Source organism: Anoplophora glabripennis, unplaced genomic scaffold, assembly GCF_000390285.2.
Source record: "Anoplophora glabripennis isolate ALB-LARVAE unplaced genomic scaffold, Agla_2.0 scaffold737, whole genome shotgun sequence".
Lineage (NCBI taxonomy): Eukaryota > Metazoa > Arthropoda > Insecta > Coleoptera > Cerambycidae > Anoplophora > Anoplophora glabripennis.
The window spans coordinates 65,450-90,417 of NW_019416813.1; the positions used below are offsets into that span (position 1 = coordinate 65,450).

Genomic DNA, 24,968 nt, shown 5'->3' on the forward strand with positions numbered 1-24,968 from the left:
AATTTTTGTGAATAGGTAGACCGTTTATAATGTAACGCGACAATAAACAACAATGAATCCGGCGATATGTACCCACATCAAATGAAATAGATATAATTTATGTATTAAAAAACTAAATGTGTTGCTAAAAAAATACTCACATACTTTTATATAATTTTTCTTTTAGTTTAGGGTTTGAAACTCATCAAGTTATACACCCACAAAATATAATTATACAGAGTACCTCTTAATTTGGATGTTACATTTCTACAACTTGATTCTTCGGGGTCAATTTCGACTCTATACGAAGATATAACAGCTTGAAGATGACCTTTTGGCGATTTTTTTAAAAATATCTTCTTAACTTTTAAGGAAATGTAAAAGAAATCAGGATTTCTATTGCATTATTACATTTAAATATCCATCTTTAGTATTAATAAAAATATATATTCATTTTATGTGACGGTGAGGGTCACAGTTACAAAGAACACCATATAGAAGTTAGTTATTCACTCACTTAGTCACTTACTTTCGAATATTTACTTCCTGGGAGCCGTTTGAACATGTCGCAATAGCAAAACATATTTTTTTTATTTCTATAATTTTTTTCTAATTAAATTATTGTTATATAATTTTCATACGTCATCATAAACCAAAAAACTGTTTAAGGACACGGCTACTCTACAATTTCAGTTAATTTAACAAAAAAACTGTGTATAACTGCGATTTATTTATTACAAAAGCAGAACAGGGTTTTCCTACTTTCATTTGTCTAGTTAAAGTAGTAGGTCATGAAAAAGAAACGCAATACTATTGGATAAATTAAATTCCGAAGGTAACTTGTTTTCTGTTTCAAGAAATATTATATTATAGAAAAAAAATGTAGTTAAGTTGAAAAATAAGTAAGAATGTAGGTACAAACTATAACGTGCGGAATACAAAAATTTTGTCTATAAATATTTTGTAATTATCATTTATGAATAATATTTATATTACCATGGGATTTACTAACACCCAATAGAAACTTCTAACAGACATTCGTCTTTGATTCGTTGGCAAGGACCTCGGTAAAGCGAGTGAAAACCTTCTATTTTTGTCTGATGCCATTCTGTTACTGTTTTTCGTAAATTTACACAATGGAACAAATCACTAAAGTCCTTAACCTCATACTGTTTCACGAAGAACGTTCAACATGATTGCACGAATCATGGCGATTTTAAATAAATATTAAGATTGCACTAGGCGTCTCGCACATTTCCTCACTATTGAAGTTTTCAGCACACTATGCGATAAATCCTGCATTATGCGAGGAATTATGAGTATAATTTTATACTGCAGCAACAGCCTTGAGGTAAAATCCGTATATTACGATAAATATTGGCTATTGTCCTCTTACAGTTGCATATTAATTACAATCCAGATATGAACAATTACAAAGGCAAAATCTTTCTCATTTTCTTTTGTATCGGGTGTGCCAAAATTCACGCAGGGTTTGAATTTTGCGCCATTTCTACGGTAAAGTATTGCCAACAAAAAAAAAAGACAGCGTGACAGAATAACGCGTTGTTGAGCAATAGTTTAAAAATAAACTTGTGGGAATTATTTCCTCTTCTAATCCATTTATTTGGATACTGGTGGTTTAAAAAGTCTTTAACAATATAACAAAAATGAGGGGGTGCTCCATCATGCTTAAACCAATGTTCTAGTCTGAGTTGTAGTGGCACCTGGTAAAGTAGATCCGGGAAAGTGTTTTGGAAAAATTCCGCCATTTAGTCGATTCGGTAAAAGGACTGGATCAATTAAATATCGATCAATAACACCGAGTCATTTCCTGGTCGTGTAATTTCCCGTTTTGGTGATCAAAATTTGGGGTTTTTTTGAAGTATAAGGTTTATGCCAATAATTCCACGACCACCCTCTCCTTGAAGGAGGAAATTGACCGCTCTATCAATGAAATTCAGCCGCATGTATACAAAACGGTCATGGAAAATTTCGATAAAAGAGTGCGTATGTGCCAGCAAAGCCACATTTTCGTTACTATACTTTTGGCGCTGTTAGAATTACTTTTCACCTTATAAATATAACCGACTCGCATTTTAGTGAAAAACAATTAATAAATATATGAACTAAGTAACAAACATCGCGTAAACCAAGGACACATTAAGCTGATATTTCAATTTCCCATTCCAATTAGTCACACATATCTATTATTTTATATGTAGATTTGTAAAACAGTATAATTTTTCAAGTTGTAATTTCTGTGGAACTGAAACGAGTTAATAATATTCTAGAGTACGTAGGATCCAAATAATTGTTTTCAAACCAACAAACCATTAAATAATTAGCCTAATATGGAATAGTATATTTCTTTTATTATTTGTTACCTGTTGTGAATTTTAAATACAACCGTAAAATCATAACGATAAATATAGGTCTACCTGTTTCATTATGATGAAGCTGTAGGTGGCCCACCCATTTTTTATTGCTATAATATTTTACATATAGGGTGAGAGCTCGAAATAATTAAAAGAAAAAAGACGTAGAATGTGTATAAGTTGCAATTTCTAAAAAAGTTTACTTTCAATATTTGAAACGACGCCTAAAGTGAAAAAAATAAAAATTATAAATAATTTGGCTCCAAAAAAGGGGGTGAGGGGTAGTTAGAGACTATGTACGTTATTTTTTTCACTTATTTAAATAACCAAACGTCTTATTTTTGAACAGACTGTTCTTTATTTTTATAACATATTATATCAATCATTGTACGAGTAGAGGCTTTACAATTTTTAAATTTGTATTTATAGTCGCTAAAAGTTGACCAAAAAAATTTAGCAACAGCACATTTGTAATTTAAAAAAGTAAGCAATTTTGTTTTACTAAAAAACTTCGTGTTAATTTTCGTTCACTTAAAAAAATATAAGGCAATATTTCATTTTGTGCTATTATTACAATGACTAAATAACACAATTAGTATTTACTGATCTTTAGCAAATAATTATACACCCATATTATACCATAAATTTGTTTAAGGTATTGTGAAACTTGTTTACTGATTTGTTTTTCTAAGAATTATGTAGTTTCTAGGTAGAATTTTTTTATTTTAAAATAAACCAGGACAGAAATATGAGATATTTGGACAATTAGATAGGAAGTGAACATACTAGATTTACTTATAGAACATAAGTGGGTTGCTAAGGATTGGTACCCGGAATTAGACGTATATGAAATGATTTCAGATTTTTCATAATTTCTGGTTTCGCATCATTTATTTTAATTTTTCGCTTAAAATTTTTGCTTGAAAGTGAGGCTATTAATATTTTTTCGTTATTTATTTATAAAAATAAAAATGAAACATATATAGATGTGAGGCACACTTGTTTATTTACTTGACATTTTTAGAAAAGTCGGAATATCCAAACAAATAAAAGAGTACCTATAAATATACGTTAGATATTCGACTACGTGACTGCCTGCAACTTTGTTTTAAGTTTTATTCTTCTGTTCAATTAAGTCTCCTATATTTATTTGGTGTCTCAGGGTTATTTTTCCAGATAATATCTCGGAAATGGTTGAAGATACAAAAACCTTCTTGCAAAAGTTCTATGGTTTTAGAAAAGTCATTATGTTATAGAATCTACAGGGCGAATAAAAATATGTATATTTTTGAGAGTTTTGGTCTCTTTGTTGCATTTTCTACACTGTAGGAAAGTACCGATGGTCTATCAGAAGTTACGTGAGAGCGATAAAGTAAGCCATAGAAATCCATGTGATAGACAAGGATGGCTATAATGAAGGCGTCTAATAGTCAACGCCCATTTCGCCCTAAGAAGTGGATCTTATTTGTGGAAGGGCGAAATGGGCGTTGACTATTAGACGCCTTCATTATAGCCATCCTTGTCTATCACATGGATTTCTATGGCTTACTTTATCGCTCTCACGTAACTTCTGATAGACCATCGGTACTTTCCTACACTGTATATCCAAACAGTGGTTTCGGCGATAGATAGATTTGATGTAAAAATGTAAAAATTCCGTCGCTGAAAAGGTTCGCAAAAAACCATAACGTCTCGATTTCCAGTGGGATACGCTGTACCTACATTCGTAAAAACTTCCTGTCTTGTTTCCTTTAACTTGAAAAATCTATATACACAGGGTGGTCCGAATTTTATGCAGGAAACTTCGAGGACAGATCGATCTCTTTAAAATAATAGGAGTTTACCTTATAAACATAGGTCTGGAACGGCCTCGTTTTAGAGATACAGAGTGTTGAAGTCGTTAAAAAAATATTTTTTGTTTATATCTCAGGAATCTATTAACCGCTCTCAATAAAATTTGGTACAAATAATGTACGATAGTAGGCCTTGCATTCCCTAAAATATGAGCTCTAAGGGTTTAACCAGTGGTGTACAACTGGACAGGGGTCACCCCCTTTTTATAAAAAAAACCTACGCCACTGTATTTTTTACAAGTTATTATAACGGATTTATATTCTAATGCACTAAATACGTAAAAAAGGTGACTTGTATTTTTTCCTTAACTTTCACCATTTTCAAGTTATTCACACAAATACAATCCCCTTGTGGCAGACTCTTCAAATCATAATATTACAAAAATATTTATGTTTATGCTTAAAAGTAAGTGCAATTTGTAAGCACATCAACAAAATTCTTTCCACATCACTTATGAGGTAGTGTTCCTGGTGTGTTTTAGTTTTCCCTGGAGGCATTATCTTTACAAATAAAAACAATTTAAATCAAAATAATAATAAAAATAAATTTACCAAGCACAACAACTAAACAAGAAACAAAATTAACGTTACGTATTTACAGCAATTGTTTAAAATGCGAACCACCCACATCGATACATTCTGACATCTTCTATTAATGGAACTAATTGAAGCTAATATCATGTGGTGGTTTTCTTTTAATTCATTACATCCGTCTTTTATTCGCTGCAGTAGTAGTGGTCTAGTATCTATTGGAGTAAACTTTTCAGTAGGTCACTCCAAACATAGAAGTCCAGGGAGTTTAGATCTGGCGATCTGGCTGGACCCTCTGCACCATTATGGTTGACAATGGCATTTGGTCTTCTACCTATCTACCATCTCATATAATTTCCATTAATCCATTGTTGTATTATTCTCCTAAAATGCGCAGGAGTACCATTCATTCGTATCCAGCTATTTTGTCGTATATTTAATGGAACATCCTCTAATAATTCAAATAAATGGTTTTCTAGAAAGTTTAGAAATGACTCCGAATTTCATGAGGATTTTCTTGTGACCAAATATTCAGATTGTGAAAATTCACTACCCCTCGCCTTGTGAACGTAGCTTCATCGGTCCAAAGTATTTCTAGTAAGAATTCAAACAACCACTGATAAAAATTCAGGCGTCTCTGCATCTCCCGGAAGTAAATTTTGCACAGGTTGTAAATGGTACGGATTTCTGCCATCCTTACGTAGAATTTTTCAAATTTTCGATTTACTCACTCTATGTTGCCGAGACGTTCTTCGTGAACCTACTTAGCCGAGGATCGTCGTCAAATGTTTTCAAAATTTCAATTCTGTGCTTTTCATTCCTTTGTCGTGATTTTCCAAATATTGTTTTAATCCAAAAAGATGAAAGCGATGAGTGTAAAGAATTTTGTTGATGTGCTTACAAATTGCACTTACTTTTAAGCATAAACATAAATATTCTTGTAATATTATGGTTATAAGTGTCTGCCACAAGGACATTGTATTGGTATGAATAACTTGAGAACGGTGAACTTTAGGGAAAAAATTCGAGTTACCTTTTTTACGTATTTTGTGCATTAGAATATAAATTCGTTACAATAGCTTGTAAAAAGTATAGTGGCGTAGGCTTTTTTTTATAAAAAAGGGGGTGACCCTGCCCAGTTGTACACCACTGATTGAATCTTTAGAGCCCATATTTTAGGGACTATAAGGCCTACTATCATACATTATCTGTACTAAATCTTATTGAAATCGGTCGATGGATTCCGGAGATATAAACAAAAAATAATTTTTTTTAACAACTTCAACACCCTGTATCTCTAAAACGAGGCCGTTCCAAACCTATGTTTATAAGGCAAACACCTACTATTTTAAAAAGATCTATCTGCCCTCGAAGTTTCCTGCATAAAATTCGGACCACCCTGTGAATATATACTGTCCTTGTGGCAAAAGTTTTTTTTAATAATGTCAATATTATTTACTTCTAATGAATACGAAGACATGTTACACATCTACGGTGAATGTCGAAAGAATGGTAGATAAGCTGAACTCTTGCATTAAGAACGTTTTTATATAAAAGTGTCAAAAATAGAATATAACATGACATCATTCTTTGGCTAAAAATAATAAATAAAATGAAATGCACCTCTGTCAGTCAGTATTTGATTTTAGTAAAAAAAACAAAAAAAAAATTATTCATGTAATTTAATTAGTTAATGAAACGATTAAAAAAATAAAACTTTGTCCTTAGAAGCATCAGAAAAACAATAAAACATGAACAAAATTTAGTTTAGGCAAATTGTGATGTAAAAACAATTGACTTTCAGGCAATATCAGGAGTTAACCTCCTGCGTTTTGTATCATATACGAGGTCTATTCAGAAAATAATCGTACTCTGAATTACTCGATAATGGAGATATTTAGTGATATGCGGTTGTTCTTGAATTGTTGATATCTCATTTAGTTTTGGTGATATTATTATTTGAGTGTTTAAGTGTTAGTGATGTTTTTGGAAATGTGCGATTTTCTGGAACAACGATACAACGTAAGATTTTGCGTGAAACGGGAAAATTCTCACGGAAACGTTTTAACTATCGAGGCAAGTTTACGGTAATGTTATTAGGTCATGGGCAATGTTACGAATGGTTTTCACGATTTAAAAGTGGTCGTCAGTCAAAATTGAAGATGATCCTCGACTAGGAAGGCCTTCGACTTCAACTGATGACTCCCACGTTCAGAAAGTCAAAGATCTAGTGTGTGCAAATCGCCGACTGATTGTCAGAGAAATTGCAGAAAACGTTATAGCATTTGACTGAAAAATTGAACATGCACCAAGTTACAGCAAAATTTGTCCTCGTTTAATCACGAACAACAGAAAGAAAATCGTGTGGACGTTTATCGGCACCTCCTTGAACAATTCAATGACGAATTCATTCAGAAGGTCATAACGGGACGAAAACTTGGTTTACGGCTACGACATTGAGACAAAAGTTCAATCATCACAATGGAATGGCAAAGGATCTCCACGCCCCAAGAAAGCACGTCAGTCTCGATCTAATATCAAAGTGACGATAGCTGTTTTTTTTCGGTTTTAATGGAATTGAGCCAAAAACCAGATTACTGTCTGCCTTCATCCTCCTTACTCGCCAGATCTGACTCCTTCACGATTTAAATAAATATCAATGCTGTAAGAACGCCATTCGGACTATTGATGACATCAAAGCATATTCGTCACATACTTTGAATGTCATTTCAAATGAAGACTATCCAAGACTGCTTCGCGAAATGGAAACATCGCTGGGAAAAGAGTTTGAATAGGAAAGGGGAGTACTTTGAAGGAGATAAGGATTAATAATGTATAAAATTAATAATAAAGTTTGAAAAAGAAAGTTCAGTTATTTTCTGAAAGACCTCGTATATTATCACACAAACATTTATTTGCTGACATATTGGTGAGGTTGGAGAGTATATAACAGCGTGCGGAAAAAAAATTAGAAATCTTAATTTGTTGTTGTTATCGGACAGTATTTTCATTTCTAGTTATTACAAGCTGACGCTGATGTAATTATTAAACTTCGTCATTCAGTAACTCGTAAGCAGACTTTTGTTTTCGTTCCGTTTGAATTTTCCGATGTTCATCCACTAACAAAGTGTTCGTAATATTCCCAAAATAAATCACGCAGAGTCGTATGTTTATGACACTTGGACTGCATATGCACAGCTAGCCTTTTAATGGCACATTATACTCCTAATCTTCACTGTCACTATCAATAACAGCTTTGTTTGCGCCGCTTGTTCCCTATAAAGCAATCATTTTTCATTTTAATTTTTTGTCGTCCATTGTCAAAAATCACCTATGTGGGTGCCTGGAAAATCATTACAGGCTAGGAAAAATTACTCTGTTTTTAAATATGTTTTTTCTCTAAAAACGGAGCGTTAATAAATTGAATGAATTGTTGTTGTGTTGACTTCATATATATGACGTCAGTGGCATTTTTCTATCATCTTACCAGTTATTTTGAACAAAATATTTGCACTTATGAAATATGCCTATTACAATATTACGGAAGATATTTGTCACATGGTACGGAAGAGCACGAAAATGTTTTTCTTGACAAACGTCTAAAACCAGCATCAGAACAAATGAATAATGGTTGGTTAGAAGTCGATATCATCGAATTTATGTTTGATGGAAGTATTTTCCCAAGACTCTTCTAATTTTTGGTGGAAATAACTTCTAGGCATATAAATGTACCTAAAAGATATAGAAAAAAGAAGAAAAAATTAAATTTATTTTTTTTCAATTTTTCCTGCATGCCTGAAGGTGATGGAGAAAAAAAGGTTAGGTATAAAGGTGGTAGAAAACCCTTTAAGGTTTTCTGATTCCTAAGATGCAAAATCAATTGGGCACTGAGTTAAAGAGATGTAGATATAAAAATAGACTGAGATGGAAATGCAGGCAGCAGCATTCCGCTGCTTTGCCACTGTGCATCCTACCCTCGGGGCTCAAGTGAATTTGGTTTACCTTGTAGAATCTGTTACGCTCATAATATCGCTACTAAACTGCAAGTCTTTATAAGTTAGTCAGTATTACAAAAATTTGGTGGACACATTAGGAGAATTAAAAAAATAGGCCTGTACCTCTATAATTGAAGCTCGATTATTTTCGAAACTTGGGCGATAAAATTTTAAACATTTTTTCATCATTCATTCATTTTCATCTCGATGAATATCGGAGGAAATGACACTTATGATGTACCACTTTTTACTTTTACTTGTAGAAACAAAATTAACTTATTGGAAATAAGGAGAATGCTTAGAGAATGCTATGCACGTGGAAACGGTTACATTTGTGCAAAATGAGATCACAAAATATTTACATCTTTTCCTTGACACAGTTTGTTTATATTTGAAATAAGGGTAATTTTAACCACTACTGCAAATATCTATCACACATGTTTTTATTGATTATTTTAGCTTTCGGTCTAATTGCGATATTCGTGTTCAATAATGGCAGAAAGGATACATATACAAAGTTCATGATATTTACATCACAGGTACCTATAAATAAATAGTATAAAAATAAATGCAGTGACAAAATAATGGTATTAAATAAACCGCAATATAACCAATCTATATTTATCATTATTGTATTTATTATGTATAAATCTATATTAAGAACAATTCAAACTCGTTTGTAACGAATAATATATTGTGGATATAACAAATATAGAAAAGTTGAATCTTTCGTAAAAATATAATTAAACGTATTTGATGGGCCCAATTGCATTACTTTCTACATATACAGAGTGTTTCAAAGCAACTATCAACTTTGTTACTATTGAAGATATAAAACTAGTTAAATATATATAAATAAACATCTAAACAAAAAAACAAGTGTTTTTTCGTTTTGACTCATTTATCAGCAGATCAGCAGCAGAGGCTACCTATTCCGTAATTTAACCGAATTTTGTATCCACTAATTACGAAATTTACAACGGTGCTTGAAACATCCTGTATATTTAATGTTAAAGTTAGTTTTTATAGAAGACTTAAAAAAACTGTCTGACATTGATTTCATTATGCCTTCAAATTAAAGAACGTCTATTAGTTCTTGGTTGTTCGTGCGTCATGTATTCAATTTTAATCTGAAAGAGTTGGTTGCTTTTAATTTAAACTAACTAGTTGGGACATGGAGAAATATGCACATATAAAAACAGCACAAATAAAAAAGAAAGTTGCTTTACCACGCCTAAGACTTTGCTCAGCCCCTGCTTTGCACCTCTTCATTCGATATTCGATTACGATTAGTTCAGTGGACGTCACGTTGATAGGTATTGAATTTTAGTGAAGTGGAAGAATAACGGGATGTTTTAAGCTAAATTTGCATTAATTAAAATAATACAACTAATTTGCAGATGATCAGGGTCGTGGACAAAACAAAAATTTGCTTCTGCTTGACCTTTGAGTGCTAATAGAACCAAAGGGGTTAAATCATGAAAGTCACTGTTGTCTATTGATTTAGGTGCGTTTATTCCATAGAAGTCTAGAATACTAAGTATTACAGACAGTCGCAAATAGTGTTCTGCTATTTGTGGACAAATAGTAATATCAAAGTAATTTGTTGTTGTGTGGAGAATAAGAAAAGTATAAAGGTTTTGAAATTACAATTATCAGAACGTCATAGTCACTTTTAATTTATTATGTACAGCAAGTAGCATCATAAGCCTATTATAAATTCATACAAATTACTTTTTTAAGTAGTAGCTACACTGAAAGAAATGTTAAATGTTAATTAAACTGTTTATCTAGAATAATGTGTATAGTGCATAATAAACCTTTTATAACAAATATACAACTTTTATTTAAAAAAAGCAATCATCTCCATACTCATTATTCAATCAGTTCAACTGGAAGGTGCTTAATACACCTTATGCATCTATGAAATAAAGGTTATAATGAATTACTTATACATTATTAGGTGTTATAGACTTTATATTCCAGTTGTATAGTAGGGAAGATTTGTTGTATAAAGACCAGTATCCGAATTTGTATATAACAATTGTATTAACAGAACTATTCGTTCTTATATTGATTATATTTCCGTTTTAACATGTAAAACGCGTCTTATAATGGTTAAGTGATCGTCACCTCTCGGTGCATAATCGGTTATGATCGTAACATTTCCGACAGTCCGCTGTGCATCGACTTACGACTATTACACGTCTAGTTTGATGAAAATAGACAGCATAGGCACATGATCATATCGCGTTGTGTGAAATGGAAAATTATGTAAGTATCTAACTGTTTTATGGCTTGTAATTGTTTTGTTTTTTCAAATGTAAATCTTGTCTAAATCTTACAAAATATTATTTTGTATGCCCTTTTAGAAACCGCTGATGTAAGTTTTACATAGGATGGAGGAACAGAAGGTTAACGGTGACAAAGAAGAGCATGGGTATAAAGTCAATCAACCAGAGGAAATAGAATTAAATGGAAAGAAGCTCAACCTTTCAGGGGATGCTTCATTCAGGGGATGGTGGAAGAGTTATAGTGCAAATTCTCAAGTAATACAAGAAAATACGGGTGCATCGTTGCTAAAAAAATAAACTGGACAGCTTTGGGAGCGATTTGTTATCATTTCTAATACTTAAATGTATGTTTTATGTTTACATTAGAACCTTAGCTTGTAATTACAGTTATCCAATAAAATTTCTGAAAACTTAACGTCATATGTTTTTAACTCATACAGAGTATACAACAGTTTAATACATTTATTATTATAAAACTTATAACCAGTACTAGATGTTCTAATAACGACATGGAACACTTTAATAACAGCTATTGCTATTATTTCGTAAAGGGTATAAAAAACGTTGTATACTAGTTATACAATAATTTAATAAAGAATAAGGTTTATAGTCACTATACAACTGTGCTAGCAGTACGCGTTTTATATCCAATATTCACTGTCACATATAGTATACAATGGTCTTATAATGGCATATAGAATTCTAATGAAGAATAAAACGCATTTCTTTCAGTGTACTATGGTTTTTCACTAGAATGCTCCTTCAAAGTCATTTTCCTGGAAGAAAGATCAAAAATAAAAATAATTGTGACCCAACTGTGTGATAACAGTATATGATTTTAAAGTTAAGACTTTAAAGATTTTAAACTGAAAATATGTTACTAAAACCTAGCAAAAATTACTTTCAAATGGCGAAATTACCATTTTTTGTAGCAGTTTTTTTGGCGAGAAAACCGCTAACGCGATTAACTACTGTTATCTGCGGTTTGGCGTTTTCTCGAGATATTTTGCCAAACCAGATGAATATACATAAGTATCTAATGATTTACATAAGTCTGGCTGTACATTCCGCAATAATTCTTTAATTTAACCAAGAACTTGAGGTATAATTTGTAATTATTGAGGTTAGAGACACCTAATCCTTACCAAACGAATTTCTGTCGACGAGATCTGTCAAATAACACGAGCAAATTAACTATGTTAGATGTGGTTTTGGTTGCCGAAAAACGCTATTTGTCAGAATTTTGACGACAGATTGTCAATAGAAGAAGTCATTTTGCCTAGAACAAATAAATTATACGATTTTTAGCTTTTTTAGAGCAAATGTGGACGTATGTTGTCCAAAGAATACTAAAAGTCAAAATAGATTATGACTTATGTATTCTAGCGAGTAAAATCCCTAGATATTGATAAAGTACTGCAATTACTCCCCATTTAGGGGCAAAATCCTTATTGCCAAATTTTCTTTTCTTTTTTAATAACGTTAATGTTAAACTTTGCCAGATAGTTCCATTTTGTCACTAAGTGTAATTTGTTTAAAAATTTACATTCAAGACGGTTTCAAAGAAGCTATCATAAAATTAAAGTATTCCCGAACACAACATAGTTTGGAACTTTAGCTAAAAGGCACTAAATCAATATTAGATAAAAGAGGACGTATCCTGTTCAGTGAAAAAGACACACTATTCTGTAACTTGGCAGCTTTTTAGGTATCATCAATGCGTTGCTTTAAAAACAGTTTAAAGGAATTTCAAAAACGTTTCGGGATCTGCTACCAAAGAACTCATTCTCTCCTTTGGTGGATAGTGCCGATCATTGGTAATCAAATGTGATAAATGCTACTTGGTTATCGACAATGTCAAATCTAATAAGGCGTACAATTATTAATTACTCTTTTTCTAACGACGTTGAGTGCAATGTCCTGTAGGTGTCGACAGTCTAAGCTTGCCTAAATTTGTGGTTAATGGTTAAGGGTGACCAACTCTTGTTCGCTCTATATATTCAAGGTTCTGATAAAAATACTAACCTAAGAAATAAATAAATGTAATTAATATGAAATGTCTATACACGGTATAAGTAAACCAGTAAATTCAGATGAGGGAATATCGTAAGAGGCGCATAGCAGGCCGCACATCCTTGTTCATACTTGATAATAAAAACTTTTACTGAATTTGCAATAAATTTTAAAAATGAAATGATTTATTGTGTAATAATTTTCTCAAAGAAGCATTTTCTGCATAAAACTAACACGATCTGTCAATTCAGAGACGTTCGTATTTTCCGTGTGTGCTTGCTGTTGTATTTATTTATATGTTTTTATTTAATTTATGTAGTTAATCTTCTAAATAATCAGTGTTTTTCAACACTGTTAATTGTTAGTTTAGTGGTAAGAAAGCAAATACTGATGGTTTCTTCGATATAAAGTACTCGAACTGTTATAAGTTAGAAAATGGTATTTTCGTTAGAAGACGATAGACGGTAGAGGCCTACTTTCAGTGGTCAACTAGATGTTTTTTGTAACTATAGGAAGAGTTTCCAAATCATGAAGCCGCTGATTATAACGTTTTTGCTCAGCATGTTCGACTTTTGGTGACACGATTCAGAAATACTAGCAGTGTTTGTAAAGGAAAATCACCTGGGAGAAAGTCAGTTTTAACTGAAGATAAACTAGGGGATGTTAGAGAGCGTTTAGCAGCAAATTCCATTAAACCTTTACAACTTTCAGCTCAGGCGGGTAAATATTTATAAAATGTTAAATATCAGCATTTAAAAATATTAATTATAGGAGTGTCATATGGTTCAGTACACAGAGCTGTAAGAAAATTATATTTACATCCGTATAAAGTTTCCACGGTGCAAGAATTATTACCATTAGTCAATGAAAAAAGGGTGAACTATTGTAACAACAACTTAAACGATGACAATCTTTTAGATATAACTTTTTTACCGATGAGGCATGGTTTCATCCTAGTGGATACATAAATTCACAAAATTATCGTACGTGGTCTGCGGATCCACACGTGCTAATGGAAACGTCTTTACATCCTGTTAAAATAGGAGTTTGGGTAGCCATATCTCGGGGAAGAATAATTGAACCTATTTTCTTTGACGATAATATTATATATACGAAACATTTTGCAGCTATTTTTAAATCAGCGACGAATTGCACAATGGTTACTTTCAATAAAATGGGGCAATAGTTAGTTAACAACACAGGAGTTCCTAAGAGAATTTTAGGACGATTGCATTATTAGTCGAAGCTTATGGCCTCCAAGATTTCCAGATTTGACTCCCTTAGATTATTATCTCTTCGGAACACTAAAAAATTCCATATAACAAATAAATTAGCTAATACTAGGTATAGAAAGAAGCAAAGTAAATCTATGTATATAGAACGAAGACAAACAGTTTGAACAGTCATTATAAATAAATTGTGATTATGTGATTTTATTCTTCATTTCAATGTTTAAATAGTTAGAAATTATAACAAATTAATTACAAAAATTATTATTACTAGTAGGGACAGAAGTTTGGTCAAAATTAAAAGTACATATTCACTTTTTTAACTTTAAACCAACAAAGCAATTATCATTTTAAATTTTTTACGAAGAGTAAAAACAATAGGAGAGCGGCACACAAAATATTTGTAAGTAGCGGTGCCATTAATCATTCTGGATTTCTCGGTATAATACAAAACTAAAATACGTGCGTGAGACAAAATTAATTTTAAAGAATTTTGTCAGTAATAATACATACTCTTTACCATTATGATATAAAATGTAATTGTACCAATTATTATTAGAGATATTATAACATTCAGTAAACGAAGACGAATCATACAAGTAAGATATTACGTTAAAGTGCTTCAGAAGCTAATGTATCTAAGGCGATTAGAAAAAGGTCACGAAGTAGTAATAAAACTATGAATTAACAATTTTAGTGTTTTTACATTAGATGTCTATCACGATTGTTATCTATTTTAATGAGCTTTCCTGCACAAATAAAATATTGTCATTACGGCCCTGATCAGCGCTCCTCCATCCAAGGTCAACGAAAACGGCCGATTGAGATCAAAGTGCCCGACAACGGAACTGCTGTTTACATATCTATGCTGTGGTTTAGATATTACTTTGGATCTCTATGGTTGAATGAATTCCTCTAATTTTAAATTACTCTTCTGGACGGCGTACGTTAAAACAATGATTTGAAACAAATTGTTATTTTGTTACTAGGAAGAGGCATGGAAAAATAAAATAAATTATGGACATACGCTTTTACGAATCCCTCAAAGCAGCAGACAAATAAGCAAGTAAATACTTTCAAAGGTCAGCATATATGCATATTAATATATTGACCCAAATTGGTGTAAATAAAGACGTGTATACAAATTACAATTTGTTTATCGGTGGGTAAATTTTAATAAATATTCGCGAAAGCTTTATTTACCGTCCATGACACAGTAGCAGGTATTAACGTTAACAAAAGTGATTTTAAAATTTGTAACACTAAAGTCAAGGTGAAATTGAAACAATTTTTATCGAAAAAACTGTAATTTTAATTATCATGCATTTTGTTAGACACGAACGAATGTTAAAAAGTATTATTGCGCAGACTTGCTTGGATTTACAACGGTAAATAAAATTTATGACTAATATTTATTAATTATTGCACAGCACGTTCTTTCCTTAAGAACGTGTATTTGCAAACATTTGTATAAGGTACAATTACACCTTGTTGTATGTATCTATGTTTCAGTGGTTTACTAGGTGTGTACGTAAATACCACATTTCCATTAATGATTTCTAAGATCCAAGTCAATAAACTTTATAGAAATTTGGTGTAAAGGAAATTTCAATATTCGGTTATACACAGGCAGTAGCAGTTTACACATGTAAGTAGTTAACTAACCTTTTATAAAATGTTGTGCTATAACAAAAGGAATTTGCAGTAGATACAATCTTTTTATGCGTCTTTTATTGTCTTATTTGTATATATTTATCTGGAAAAGGAGGCGAGGATATTTTCAGTGGTATAATAAAGTTAAACCTGTTATTTCTAGTTGTTTTGAAACGCCTTTCAATGTAATATGATAAAAGGAAAGATTCAAAAACATTCCTTGAAAGCAATTTACTTTCGGATAAATAGTTATTTTCGGCTGTTTGCACTGTTTATATTGCATTTAAGTAATTTTAGCATAACTCTACTGTTTAAAATAAGTTTACATCTTGCCGTATTCCTATTTTATTTTATGTAGGTAATAATTCCAACCATCACATATTTTTTATTCATATTACTTCAAAGTTATCGTGACATATGTTAATATTCAGTTTACCTAAATAAAAAATTAAATAAAAGTTATCTAAGTATACATTTTTTGAAAATTGGCAGTATTTATGTACCCATACAAAATAACTCATTTAGTGGGAAAAAAGGAAAAAAATTGTTACCTGGACTTTTATAAGTGGAAATGGTAAAAATGGTTCGTCATCATAGTAGCCATGAAATTTAAAATAACCTTTCAGTTTTCCTGTCAAAAGTTAATTGTAAGTTTTGATAGCATAAAATTTAGCTGGCGTTCTCATTAAAAGTTGTTATGGCAGGACAATACACCTTTGGAGAACTTGCAGATATGCATTTAATTTACGGAAAATGTGACTGTAATACAAGAATGGCAAGTAGATTATATGAACAAACCTATCCAAATATCCAAATAGGAGAATACCTTCTCGAAAATTGTTTATGTCCATCGACCGGCGCCTTAGAGAAACAGGTACTTTTAAAAAAGTCATTATGACACTGGCCGTCCCAGAACGATCCGAACTCCAGGGGCTGAAGAGCGTGTTCTCCAACGTTTTGAAGAAGATGATACTTTAAGCACCAGAAGAATTGCTTTCGCCGAAAATATGCCACATTCCTTGGTATGGAGGATTGCTAGGGAACAGCAACTGCATCCATATCATATGACTAAAGTACAAGAATTGCTTGCTGAAGATTTGCCAAAACGACTACAATTTTGCAACTGGATGTCAGAAAAGGTTCGTGTTGATGCGATGTTCGCCAAACGTATCTTGTTTACTGATGAGTGTTATTTCACAAAAAATGGCATTTTCAATTTAAGAAATAGTCATCACTGGAATGATGAAAATCCAAATGCAACAGTTGTGCGACATTCACAATACAAAATTAAAATCAATTTATGGGCGGGAATAATTGGCAATAAACTTTTGGGTCCAATTGAACTTCCTCTAAATGTGAATGGGGAAAATTACTTACATTTTTTGAACAACGACTTTGTTGAAGTTTTGGAAGACCTTGATTTGGAAACCAGAAGAAATATGTGGCTAATGCAAGACGGGGCCCCTCCTCACTACTCTCGACAATAAGGCGACATTTAAATAATATTTTTGCAAATAGATGGATTGATCGTGGATGCTCCTCAGCCATGGCCACCAAGAAGCCCAGATCTAACTCCTTTAGATTTTTTTGTTTAGGGATACGCAAAATCTAAAGTGTATGAAATTCCAATAGAAGACGAGGATCATTTAAGGCAAAGAATAACGGACACTTTCAATGAAATAAAGACGAATGAAGAAGTTTTGAATAAGCTCCCCTTTCATTTCTTAAAAAGAGTTAGAGCATGTATTAGAGCTAACGGTGATCACTTTCAACATATGCTTAAATAACTTTTTTTTGTAGTAAGTAGTTTTGTTATGTTGTAATTTAAAAATAAATGTTATTTGTTATAACAAATTTACAAACCAAATCCATACCCAGTTACCACATAAAGCATAGCCTTCTTGATTACAGCATTCTTGTTGTCGGGTGCACGACAATAAATTTTGCAAATTTTAAAGAGAACGGTTCATGTTGGCGACATTGAACAAGAGTACCTTTTTGTGACATATTAGTTTATTTTTCAGAAAATTTGATCAATTTTCCGAAAATGCAAAGGACAATTTTATTTTCATAATAAAATCCTATGTGCTACCCCGGCTCTCCGCTCCTGGGCGATGGGAATAAATTGTTTTTGCACGAAATTGTTGCATTTTAGTGTCTAAGAAACTGCACCAAGATTCATTTAAATTGCCTAACTTGTCTAGAAGTTATTGCGAAAAATCGTTTCTCAAACTGTACCTTTATCACCCTGTAACTTTTTTATTACGCATTTTCGGACCTATGTTTACTTGAAACTTTTTGCTCAAAATGACATTTTCTATCTGTCATATTCATTTGGCACCATAGTTTAGAAACACCCTGTATATTGGAAACAAAACTGTTTACATATTTACATAGCTAAATCAATTTACTGGATGAAACTCGTAAACATCGTATTACACGGGCATCTTGCCAAAATATATATTATTGTTTACACGGAACAGTTATCAGGCAATATTTTTGTTATGAATGTAAAAAAATGTGTTACAAACATAATATTTGTTTTTCAGTTAGAACAGGAAATTACTAGTTGGATACAATGAAAATCTACTTTTAGCCAAATGCTTTTAAGATATTTAAAATAGGTAATAATTTTTTTCTTAGCATTTGTATTAAACGTGAAAAACATACCTAATAAAATTTTCATCTCCCACTATTAGTTTAGAGAGCGTATATGTATAACCGTTCATAGGTACGCAGTTAATAATTATTGCATTACGTAAAAGAAAAATTATTACAGGAAAAGCAGGAATTTTCATATTAGGCATCGGCTTTTCTTGTAAGCGGGTAGGCATACCTTGAAAAAGTATGGCTTATATATCGCTTGTCATAAAAATGCCTTGCCAAAAATATGAAATTACTGTCTACAACTTTCCGCTTAAATTGTCTATTTATAAATAAGTACAATTTGAAATATTATATACTACAATCGTTAAAACCTTGTTCTAGAAAATACGTAATTCATTTTTGGATCAAAGGTTGTTGCAAAAGTTGTTTCTTCTATTTTGTTTGTTTATAGTTTGTCCCAAAGTTAAGTCATTTACAATAATTTCAAATAAGGTCAAACCAAAATATGTTTTTCTCTATTTCTTATGCTGTAAACCACCCGGATGCACAACACAAGTATTTACTAATCATGTAAAAAATCATTATAATTTTATTTTTTAACATTAATATGTCAGCGCATATGTAAATAATAATATAAATAAAGGTTCTTCGATAAGAGGATATATTTTAAACACAATATTGACCCGATAAAAATGCGATCAAATACTTAGCCGGATTAGACGGCGACAAAAGTCATGTTTATTTATAATTAGTTATAAATTTATTTTGTAAACACGTCATAAAACTAAACAGATAAACGAACATAAACATACCTGTGATATTGGTGTTGTCAATTAAGTGAAGAATTTTGCTAAATTTAATCGTAAAACAGTCTAGAACCATTAATGACATGGAATATCACTGCGGATAATAATACGCGTTTGTATGCTAAGACTGTTAGGTGACAAACTTGGGTACTGTTTCGTGGCTAATCTTGCTTTAATTTTCAGTCAGATTTCAAACCATCTACCGCGGCCAAGCCAAATAAAAATAGATGAAGCAGTGGACAAAATATGTTATGTATGTGAAGTTGCAAACCGCAAATGTCTTATTTTTAATGAGCGGAAAGTTTTCTTGTTTAATGTCTTTGAATATCATTTTACACAATAGGCACTGATATCGCTTTGAATATTAATATTTTTGTGACATGGAAATTTGGAATTTTATGTAAAGGATCTAATTTTGAATTTAAAAAATCTAGACAATTTGAAATATTTTGCAATACGTATAGAACGTAGAATTAAATTCGTCCCACACAAGACATCCAACATAACTGACCCTTATAACTTAACTTTTTCAATTTTTACCTTTTATTAATTCGTCTAAAAAAATTGAAGTTATTGAGTTTATAAATAATGTTAGTAGTACTATTAGTAGTAGTAGATTGTAATTATTGCAACGCCACATGAGATATTAAAATATATCGAAAAAAGTCATATATGGGGTATAATTTATAATTTATAATTTTTCTTTTCTCAAGAACCAAGCCGTTGCGGACCCATGTTCATATGAACTTTTTTTCTTAAAATTAGTCAAAGATTGACCCTTTAAAGTTTGTACAAGTACTTAATAAACACCCTGTATAATAGTCTAGTCTACTTATTGAACCAATTACGATAAAGTTGATATAGGATTTCTGTGATTTTTTTGTAGTAGGTTTTCCAGAAAATAACATTAGGTACATGAATTTTTTTTATTCATAATCTGGTTACGCAGCCTCAATCAGCATCACTTAAATTTTCTATTCCTCAAATCGCATTAATTACGAGTAGTTTTAAATTTATTTAGTTTCTTTTCAATTTAACAATCTAGGAGGCATTAGAAATGTATGACATCAAATTAACCAATTTCAGATATTCCAGATTATAAACCAGCAAATGGTAGTCTGCTTTTTATGTTATTTTTACAATTTTACTGAAAAAAATAACAATTTCACACCCACATGTTATAAAACATATACATTTTGAATGCCTGAAATTTAAAAATTGAAACAGAAACATAATCAGTTATAAACCTGTATAAAAGAACAATTTTCTTTTCAGTACAGGGTGTCCCACTAAGGTCGTCGAGGTAGGATATTAGAGAAAGTATAGGCCCTAGAGCTTGGGGAAAAAAAAATTATTAATAAATTGACCAAGATAAATCGCTGGAAATAGTTTTCGAGTCGTAGCTCGGCCTCCCAAGTTGTAGGGGCGCAATCTACATACCAAAACATAGAGTAGAATATGGATAGTCGAATTCATTGCGCACAACTATTGTTATTGAGATTTTGGTCTATTTCTCGACAGAAAGGGAGGGGGAAGCCCCCAATGTCTGATCAGAAATGTGCATTTTTTTAAGGATTGTATCATCAAAAGCCCATAGTGTTGTACCTCGTTGGAAAGGTATTTTCATGCTTTATCTCGTGGTGAATGCGCAATGTTATTTACCTCAATATGAAAACCTATACATGGCGTTATTTAAAAAAAAATGCCGTTTTATGGATTTTTTCTCAAAAATTTTAAATGCAATGCTATAGTTTTCCTTACATCAATAAATTAAGCACAAAAAAGTAATTAATGTAATATAAGTTCATTTCTAATGAAAGTGTTGTTTATTTATTGGCGTTATCTATCCAAGTTTAGGTTGTTTCACGTTTTCTTAAAAAAGTGAAATTGCAGGATAAAACTTTGTATGGGTTAATTTGAAGAGTATAATAATAGCTACATTTTGACGCCAAAAAGAATTCGACATCTTTTTCTGTTATCAAGTTATTCGCAAATTAGTGAGCAAAAAATAAATAATGATAGGGAGTTGAGGAACACGACGTTAACGAAAAGACATTTGATTACCAAAACAAAATGGCAAATTGGCAATGCCCTTTAAAAACATGTGAAAACTTTGCCGACTTTTTAATTAATTAAATCTTTTTTCCTCATTCCGCGATTCTTTTGGAACACCCTTTATATTGTAGCTTAGTTAATACTATTTTACATTTAAACGACTTAAACTGACAGTGTGTTGTAAAATGTTAAAAGCAAGTCTCAATTTCAAAAATTAAATATTCCTGGATAATTTTATTATTGGACAAATTCTATTATGCTGAACTATGCTGAATTTAAAAAATATAAGTAGCTATAAAAAAATGTAGTCGGTTGACTAAGTCATTGAAAAATATTAGGCAAAGTCACCAATACAATGGAAAAAAAGGAACATTTAAAAAGATACTTTTGCTGAACGTTTAAAATTAAACCTGAACATAAAGTTAAATAAAAAATTACTTATAATATATTTTCTCGCAGCATGTATAATATTTAGTACCGCGGTACGTTTTGAAGAATATTTAACATGTTGTAGTGTAAGATGTAACTAAGAGTTTGCGTTTTATAAATCCTTAGATACTTTTATTTATATCCATTTCTTGGCACATCCGTTAGATATATGTAATTATTCTTGCGACAATAAATTGAACAGCACACGTGTCTAATTAACAGACCTAGTAGAAGAATAAGCTTTATACGTGCAATTTTCAGCTGCATAATTCGCAGCCATATCAAGTTTCAATCTTTTTATGGTGTTTCCTGTCAACCTAATCGATTATAATCGGCTAAAATCTTATGACTCGAACTATTTATCGTAATATAAACAAGAAGTTATATTTTGCAAGTTATTTTCTCTATCACTCATATAAATCGTCCGTTTAAGGTTACATAAATTTCAATAATTAACGTGTATTGTGTTCATTCAGATTTATTATGTTTTTTTTTATAAATGGATAATTATAAATGAGGGTTTTACCTATGTAATTATATAATTATTTTAATTAGCGTATGCCTATCTTTCTTTTTAAAGGATCGTTTACTACGTGTGAAATAACAATGAGAATATTATCATGCTCGACGTTGGCGTCCTACCTATTTGTTTAGAATGAATTGCGTACGGCAACATAATTTCACTTATTTAGACAATTGTCACTATTAATAATACGAAACGGTTACAGTGTTGTAGTAATCTCTTTGCAGCATCTTAAAAATATCTTGAGGTGAGCGTAGCCGCGGCTAAAAAAATCCATGTAATCTCAGTTACAAATTAGAAACATGGTTAAATTTTTACTATGTTATTTGAGTGCAACGTGTTTAAGTGTTAGTGACGATTTTTGAAATGTGTGATTTTCTGGACCGACGTAACCTAAAATTTTTCGTGAAACTGTGGAACATTCACTGAATCATTTCAACTATTGAAACAAGCTTACGGAGATGATGCTCTGGGTCGTACGCAATGTTGTGAATGGTTTTCACGATTTAAGGACGTTTATCTGATTTGGAATTGACGAACAAATATTCATAAAAAAAATAATATAAGCTTATTAATATGAAGAAAATCCTCAAAAAAATTATGACTAGTTTGGATACCTAAGAGACGAGATATTAATAAAATAATTTTTCATGATTTAGTACAGAGTCTTATGAGAATGCAGATTTTTTTGGTCTTTCCACTTAGAGTGCGCAACAATTAAAACATAAAACACAGCACAGAAATGAGACAACCCCCAAATCCAAAGCCAAAGGCTGTGTGGAAGGGGGCTACACTTGAAAAAAACGCGGACAAACACCCATTATCCATCGATATTGCCAGTGCCGACACCGGGGATCGAACCCGGACCAGAGTAGGAAGCCTGGCCGAGAAATGCTTGCCACCGCACTCTCGACCGACTGCGCTACCGTGGCGAATTGACGAACTGGTTCCACAGCAACTTGTATAAATAGGAAACCGATATCTAAGGAACCGTAAGACAGCTTGTAGAAATCGATTAGGTACTTGTAAGATATATAATTTATAATAATTCTCCTTCAAACTGCTGTCGTTGACTCCATATGCGTAATAGCGGCAACGTCCCGGTCTCGACGTAGCGTATTATTTGAAATTCGCAGGTATTCAAACAAACAGAATGATGGAACGGGAGCGAGCGAACGCCGAGCCGAGCGCGCCAGCCAAGTGCAACGTTGCCAAATCTAAAGGTTTATTACTTTAGTCACTAGCGAATCTACAGAAACTTTCGTTAGACTTTAGACGTACCCCCGTACCCGATAAACCTCCTTAAAAGTGGTCGTCAGTCAATTGAAGATGATTCTCGACCAGGAATGACTTCGACTTCAACTGATGACTCTTATGTTCAGAAAGTTAAAAATCTGGTGCGCACAAACCGCCGATTGACTGTCTGAGTAATTGCAGAAGAGGTTAGCATCTGAATTGGGTCAAGCCAGGAAATTTTGACTGAAAAATTGAACACGCATCAAGTTGCAGCAAAATTTGTTTCTCCATACAACAGAAACGAAATCCTGTGGACGTTTGTCGGAAACTCTTTGAACAATGCAATGACGATGAGGCATTCATTCAAAGGATCATAACGGGAAACACTGAGATAAAAGTTGTCATTACAATGGATTGGCAAATTATCTCCACGCTCCATGAAAGCACGTCAGTTTCGACTCAATGTCAAAGTGATGATCACTGTTTTTTCGACATTAATGGAATTGTGTGTACTATAAAGGCGTTTTACAATGGTTACGTGAAAAAATCTGCAAAAAGAGACCTGAATTGTGGCATAGTTCTTGCACCATCACTATGCGCCCGCACACTCAGCTTTGTCAATTCGTGAGTTTTGTGTCATAAATCAGATTACTGTAAAAGTTTGGTCAGATAAAATTTTAAATAACAAAAGAGTCGAGAAACACGTCATATGAAATTTATTAAAATCGAGAAAATTTGAAAATAATTTATCTGAACAAAACTTTAAATGTATGTGACTTGTTGTAAAAAAGAGTTATTTTTGAAAAGTAAAGGTTACTTTATGTTTTCGTTACGTTTTCTTGAGATATATAGAGAGGTGATCTTGAATTTAAACTTCAAAAAAAAGTCACTGAGACTGAGATTTTGTGATCCTGGTGGCCATTTCTTTTTATAATAAAGAATTCTATATTCAAAATATTTTTTTTCAAAATTTCCAGTTTTTATGTACTGTTTTAGGTTAAAATAGCATGCTCACGTGCTATTTTTAAAAATTAGAAATCACGTAGATGACGCTGATAGGGATATTTTATTTTACAGTGCTCTCGATCAAATATAGAAAACCGACCTGACATTCTAATTCTAATATATTAGTATTCTAAAAAATGTTAGATGTTTATTTTAAACTCAAATAAATATCTTTGTTTCCATATAGATGTAAATATAGAAGTAAGGTTTAAGTTTATTTTTCTTATTAACCTAAAAACGTGTTTATTAGATAATGAATGATTTGAATAACTCCTTAGTACAATGTTAGTAACAAACGAATTTATTAACACAATTAACAATACCTAAATTTGAAAGCAAACAGAGGTAATATACTAAAATATTATTTGTTTAGAGAAATATGAAA

General features: G+C 31.8%; 1 protein-coding gene across 3 annotated transcripts in view; it reads right to left on the reverse strand.

Moving 5' to 3' along the window:
- Positions 1–24,968, reverse strand: part of LOC108915469 (UNC93-like protein) — a 107,582-nt gene that overhangs the window by 56,615 nt on the left and 25,999 nt on the right. Inside the window, exon 1 of one of the 3 annotated variants that reach the window (XM_018721504.2) lies at positions 19,342–19,471. The exons of 1 other annotated variant lie outside the window; for it this stretch is intronic. Coding sequence is in view for 1 of the 2 variants with exons in the window: in XM_018721502.1 (XP_018577018.1) it covers positions 976–1,086 (111 nt within the window). In the remaining variant the exon portion in view is untranslated. Of the gene's footprint in view, positions 1–975; positions 1,102–19,341; positions 19,472–24,968 lie in introns of those variants that run through there. One more of the 3 variants, XM_018721502.1, reaches the window with a different exon arrangement.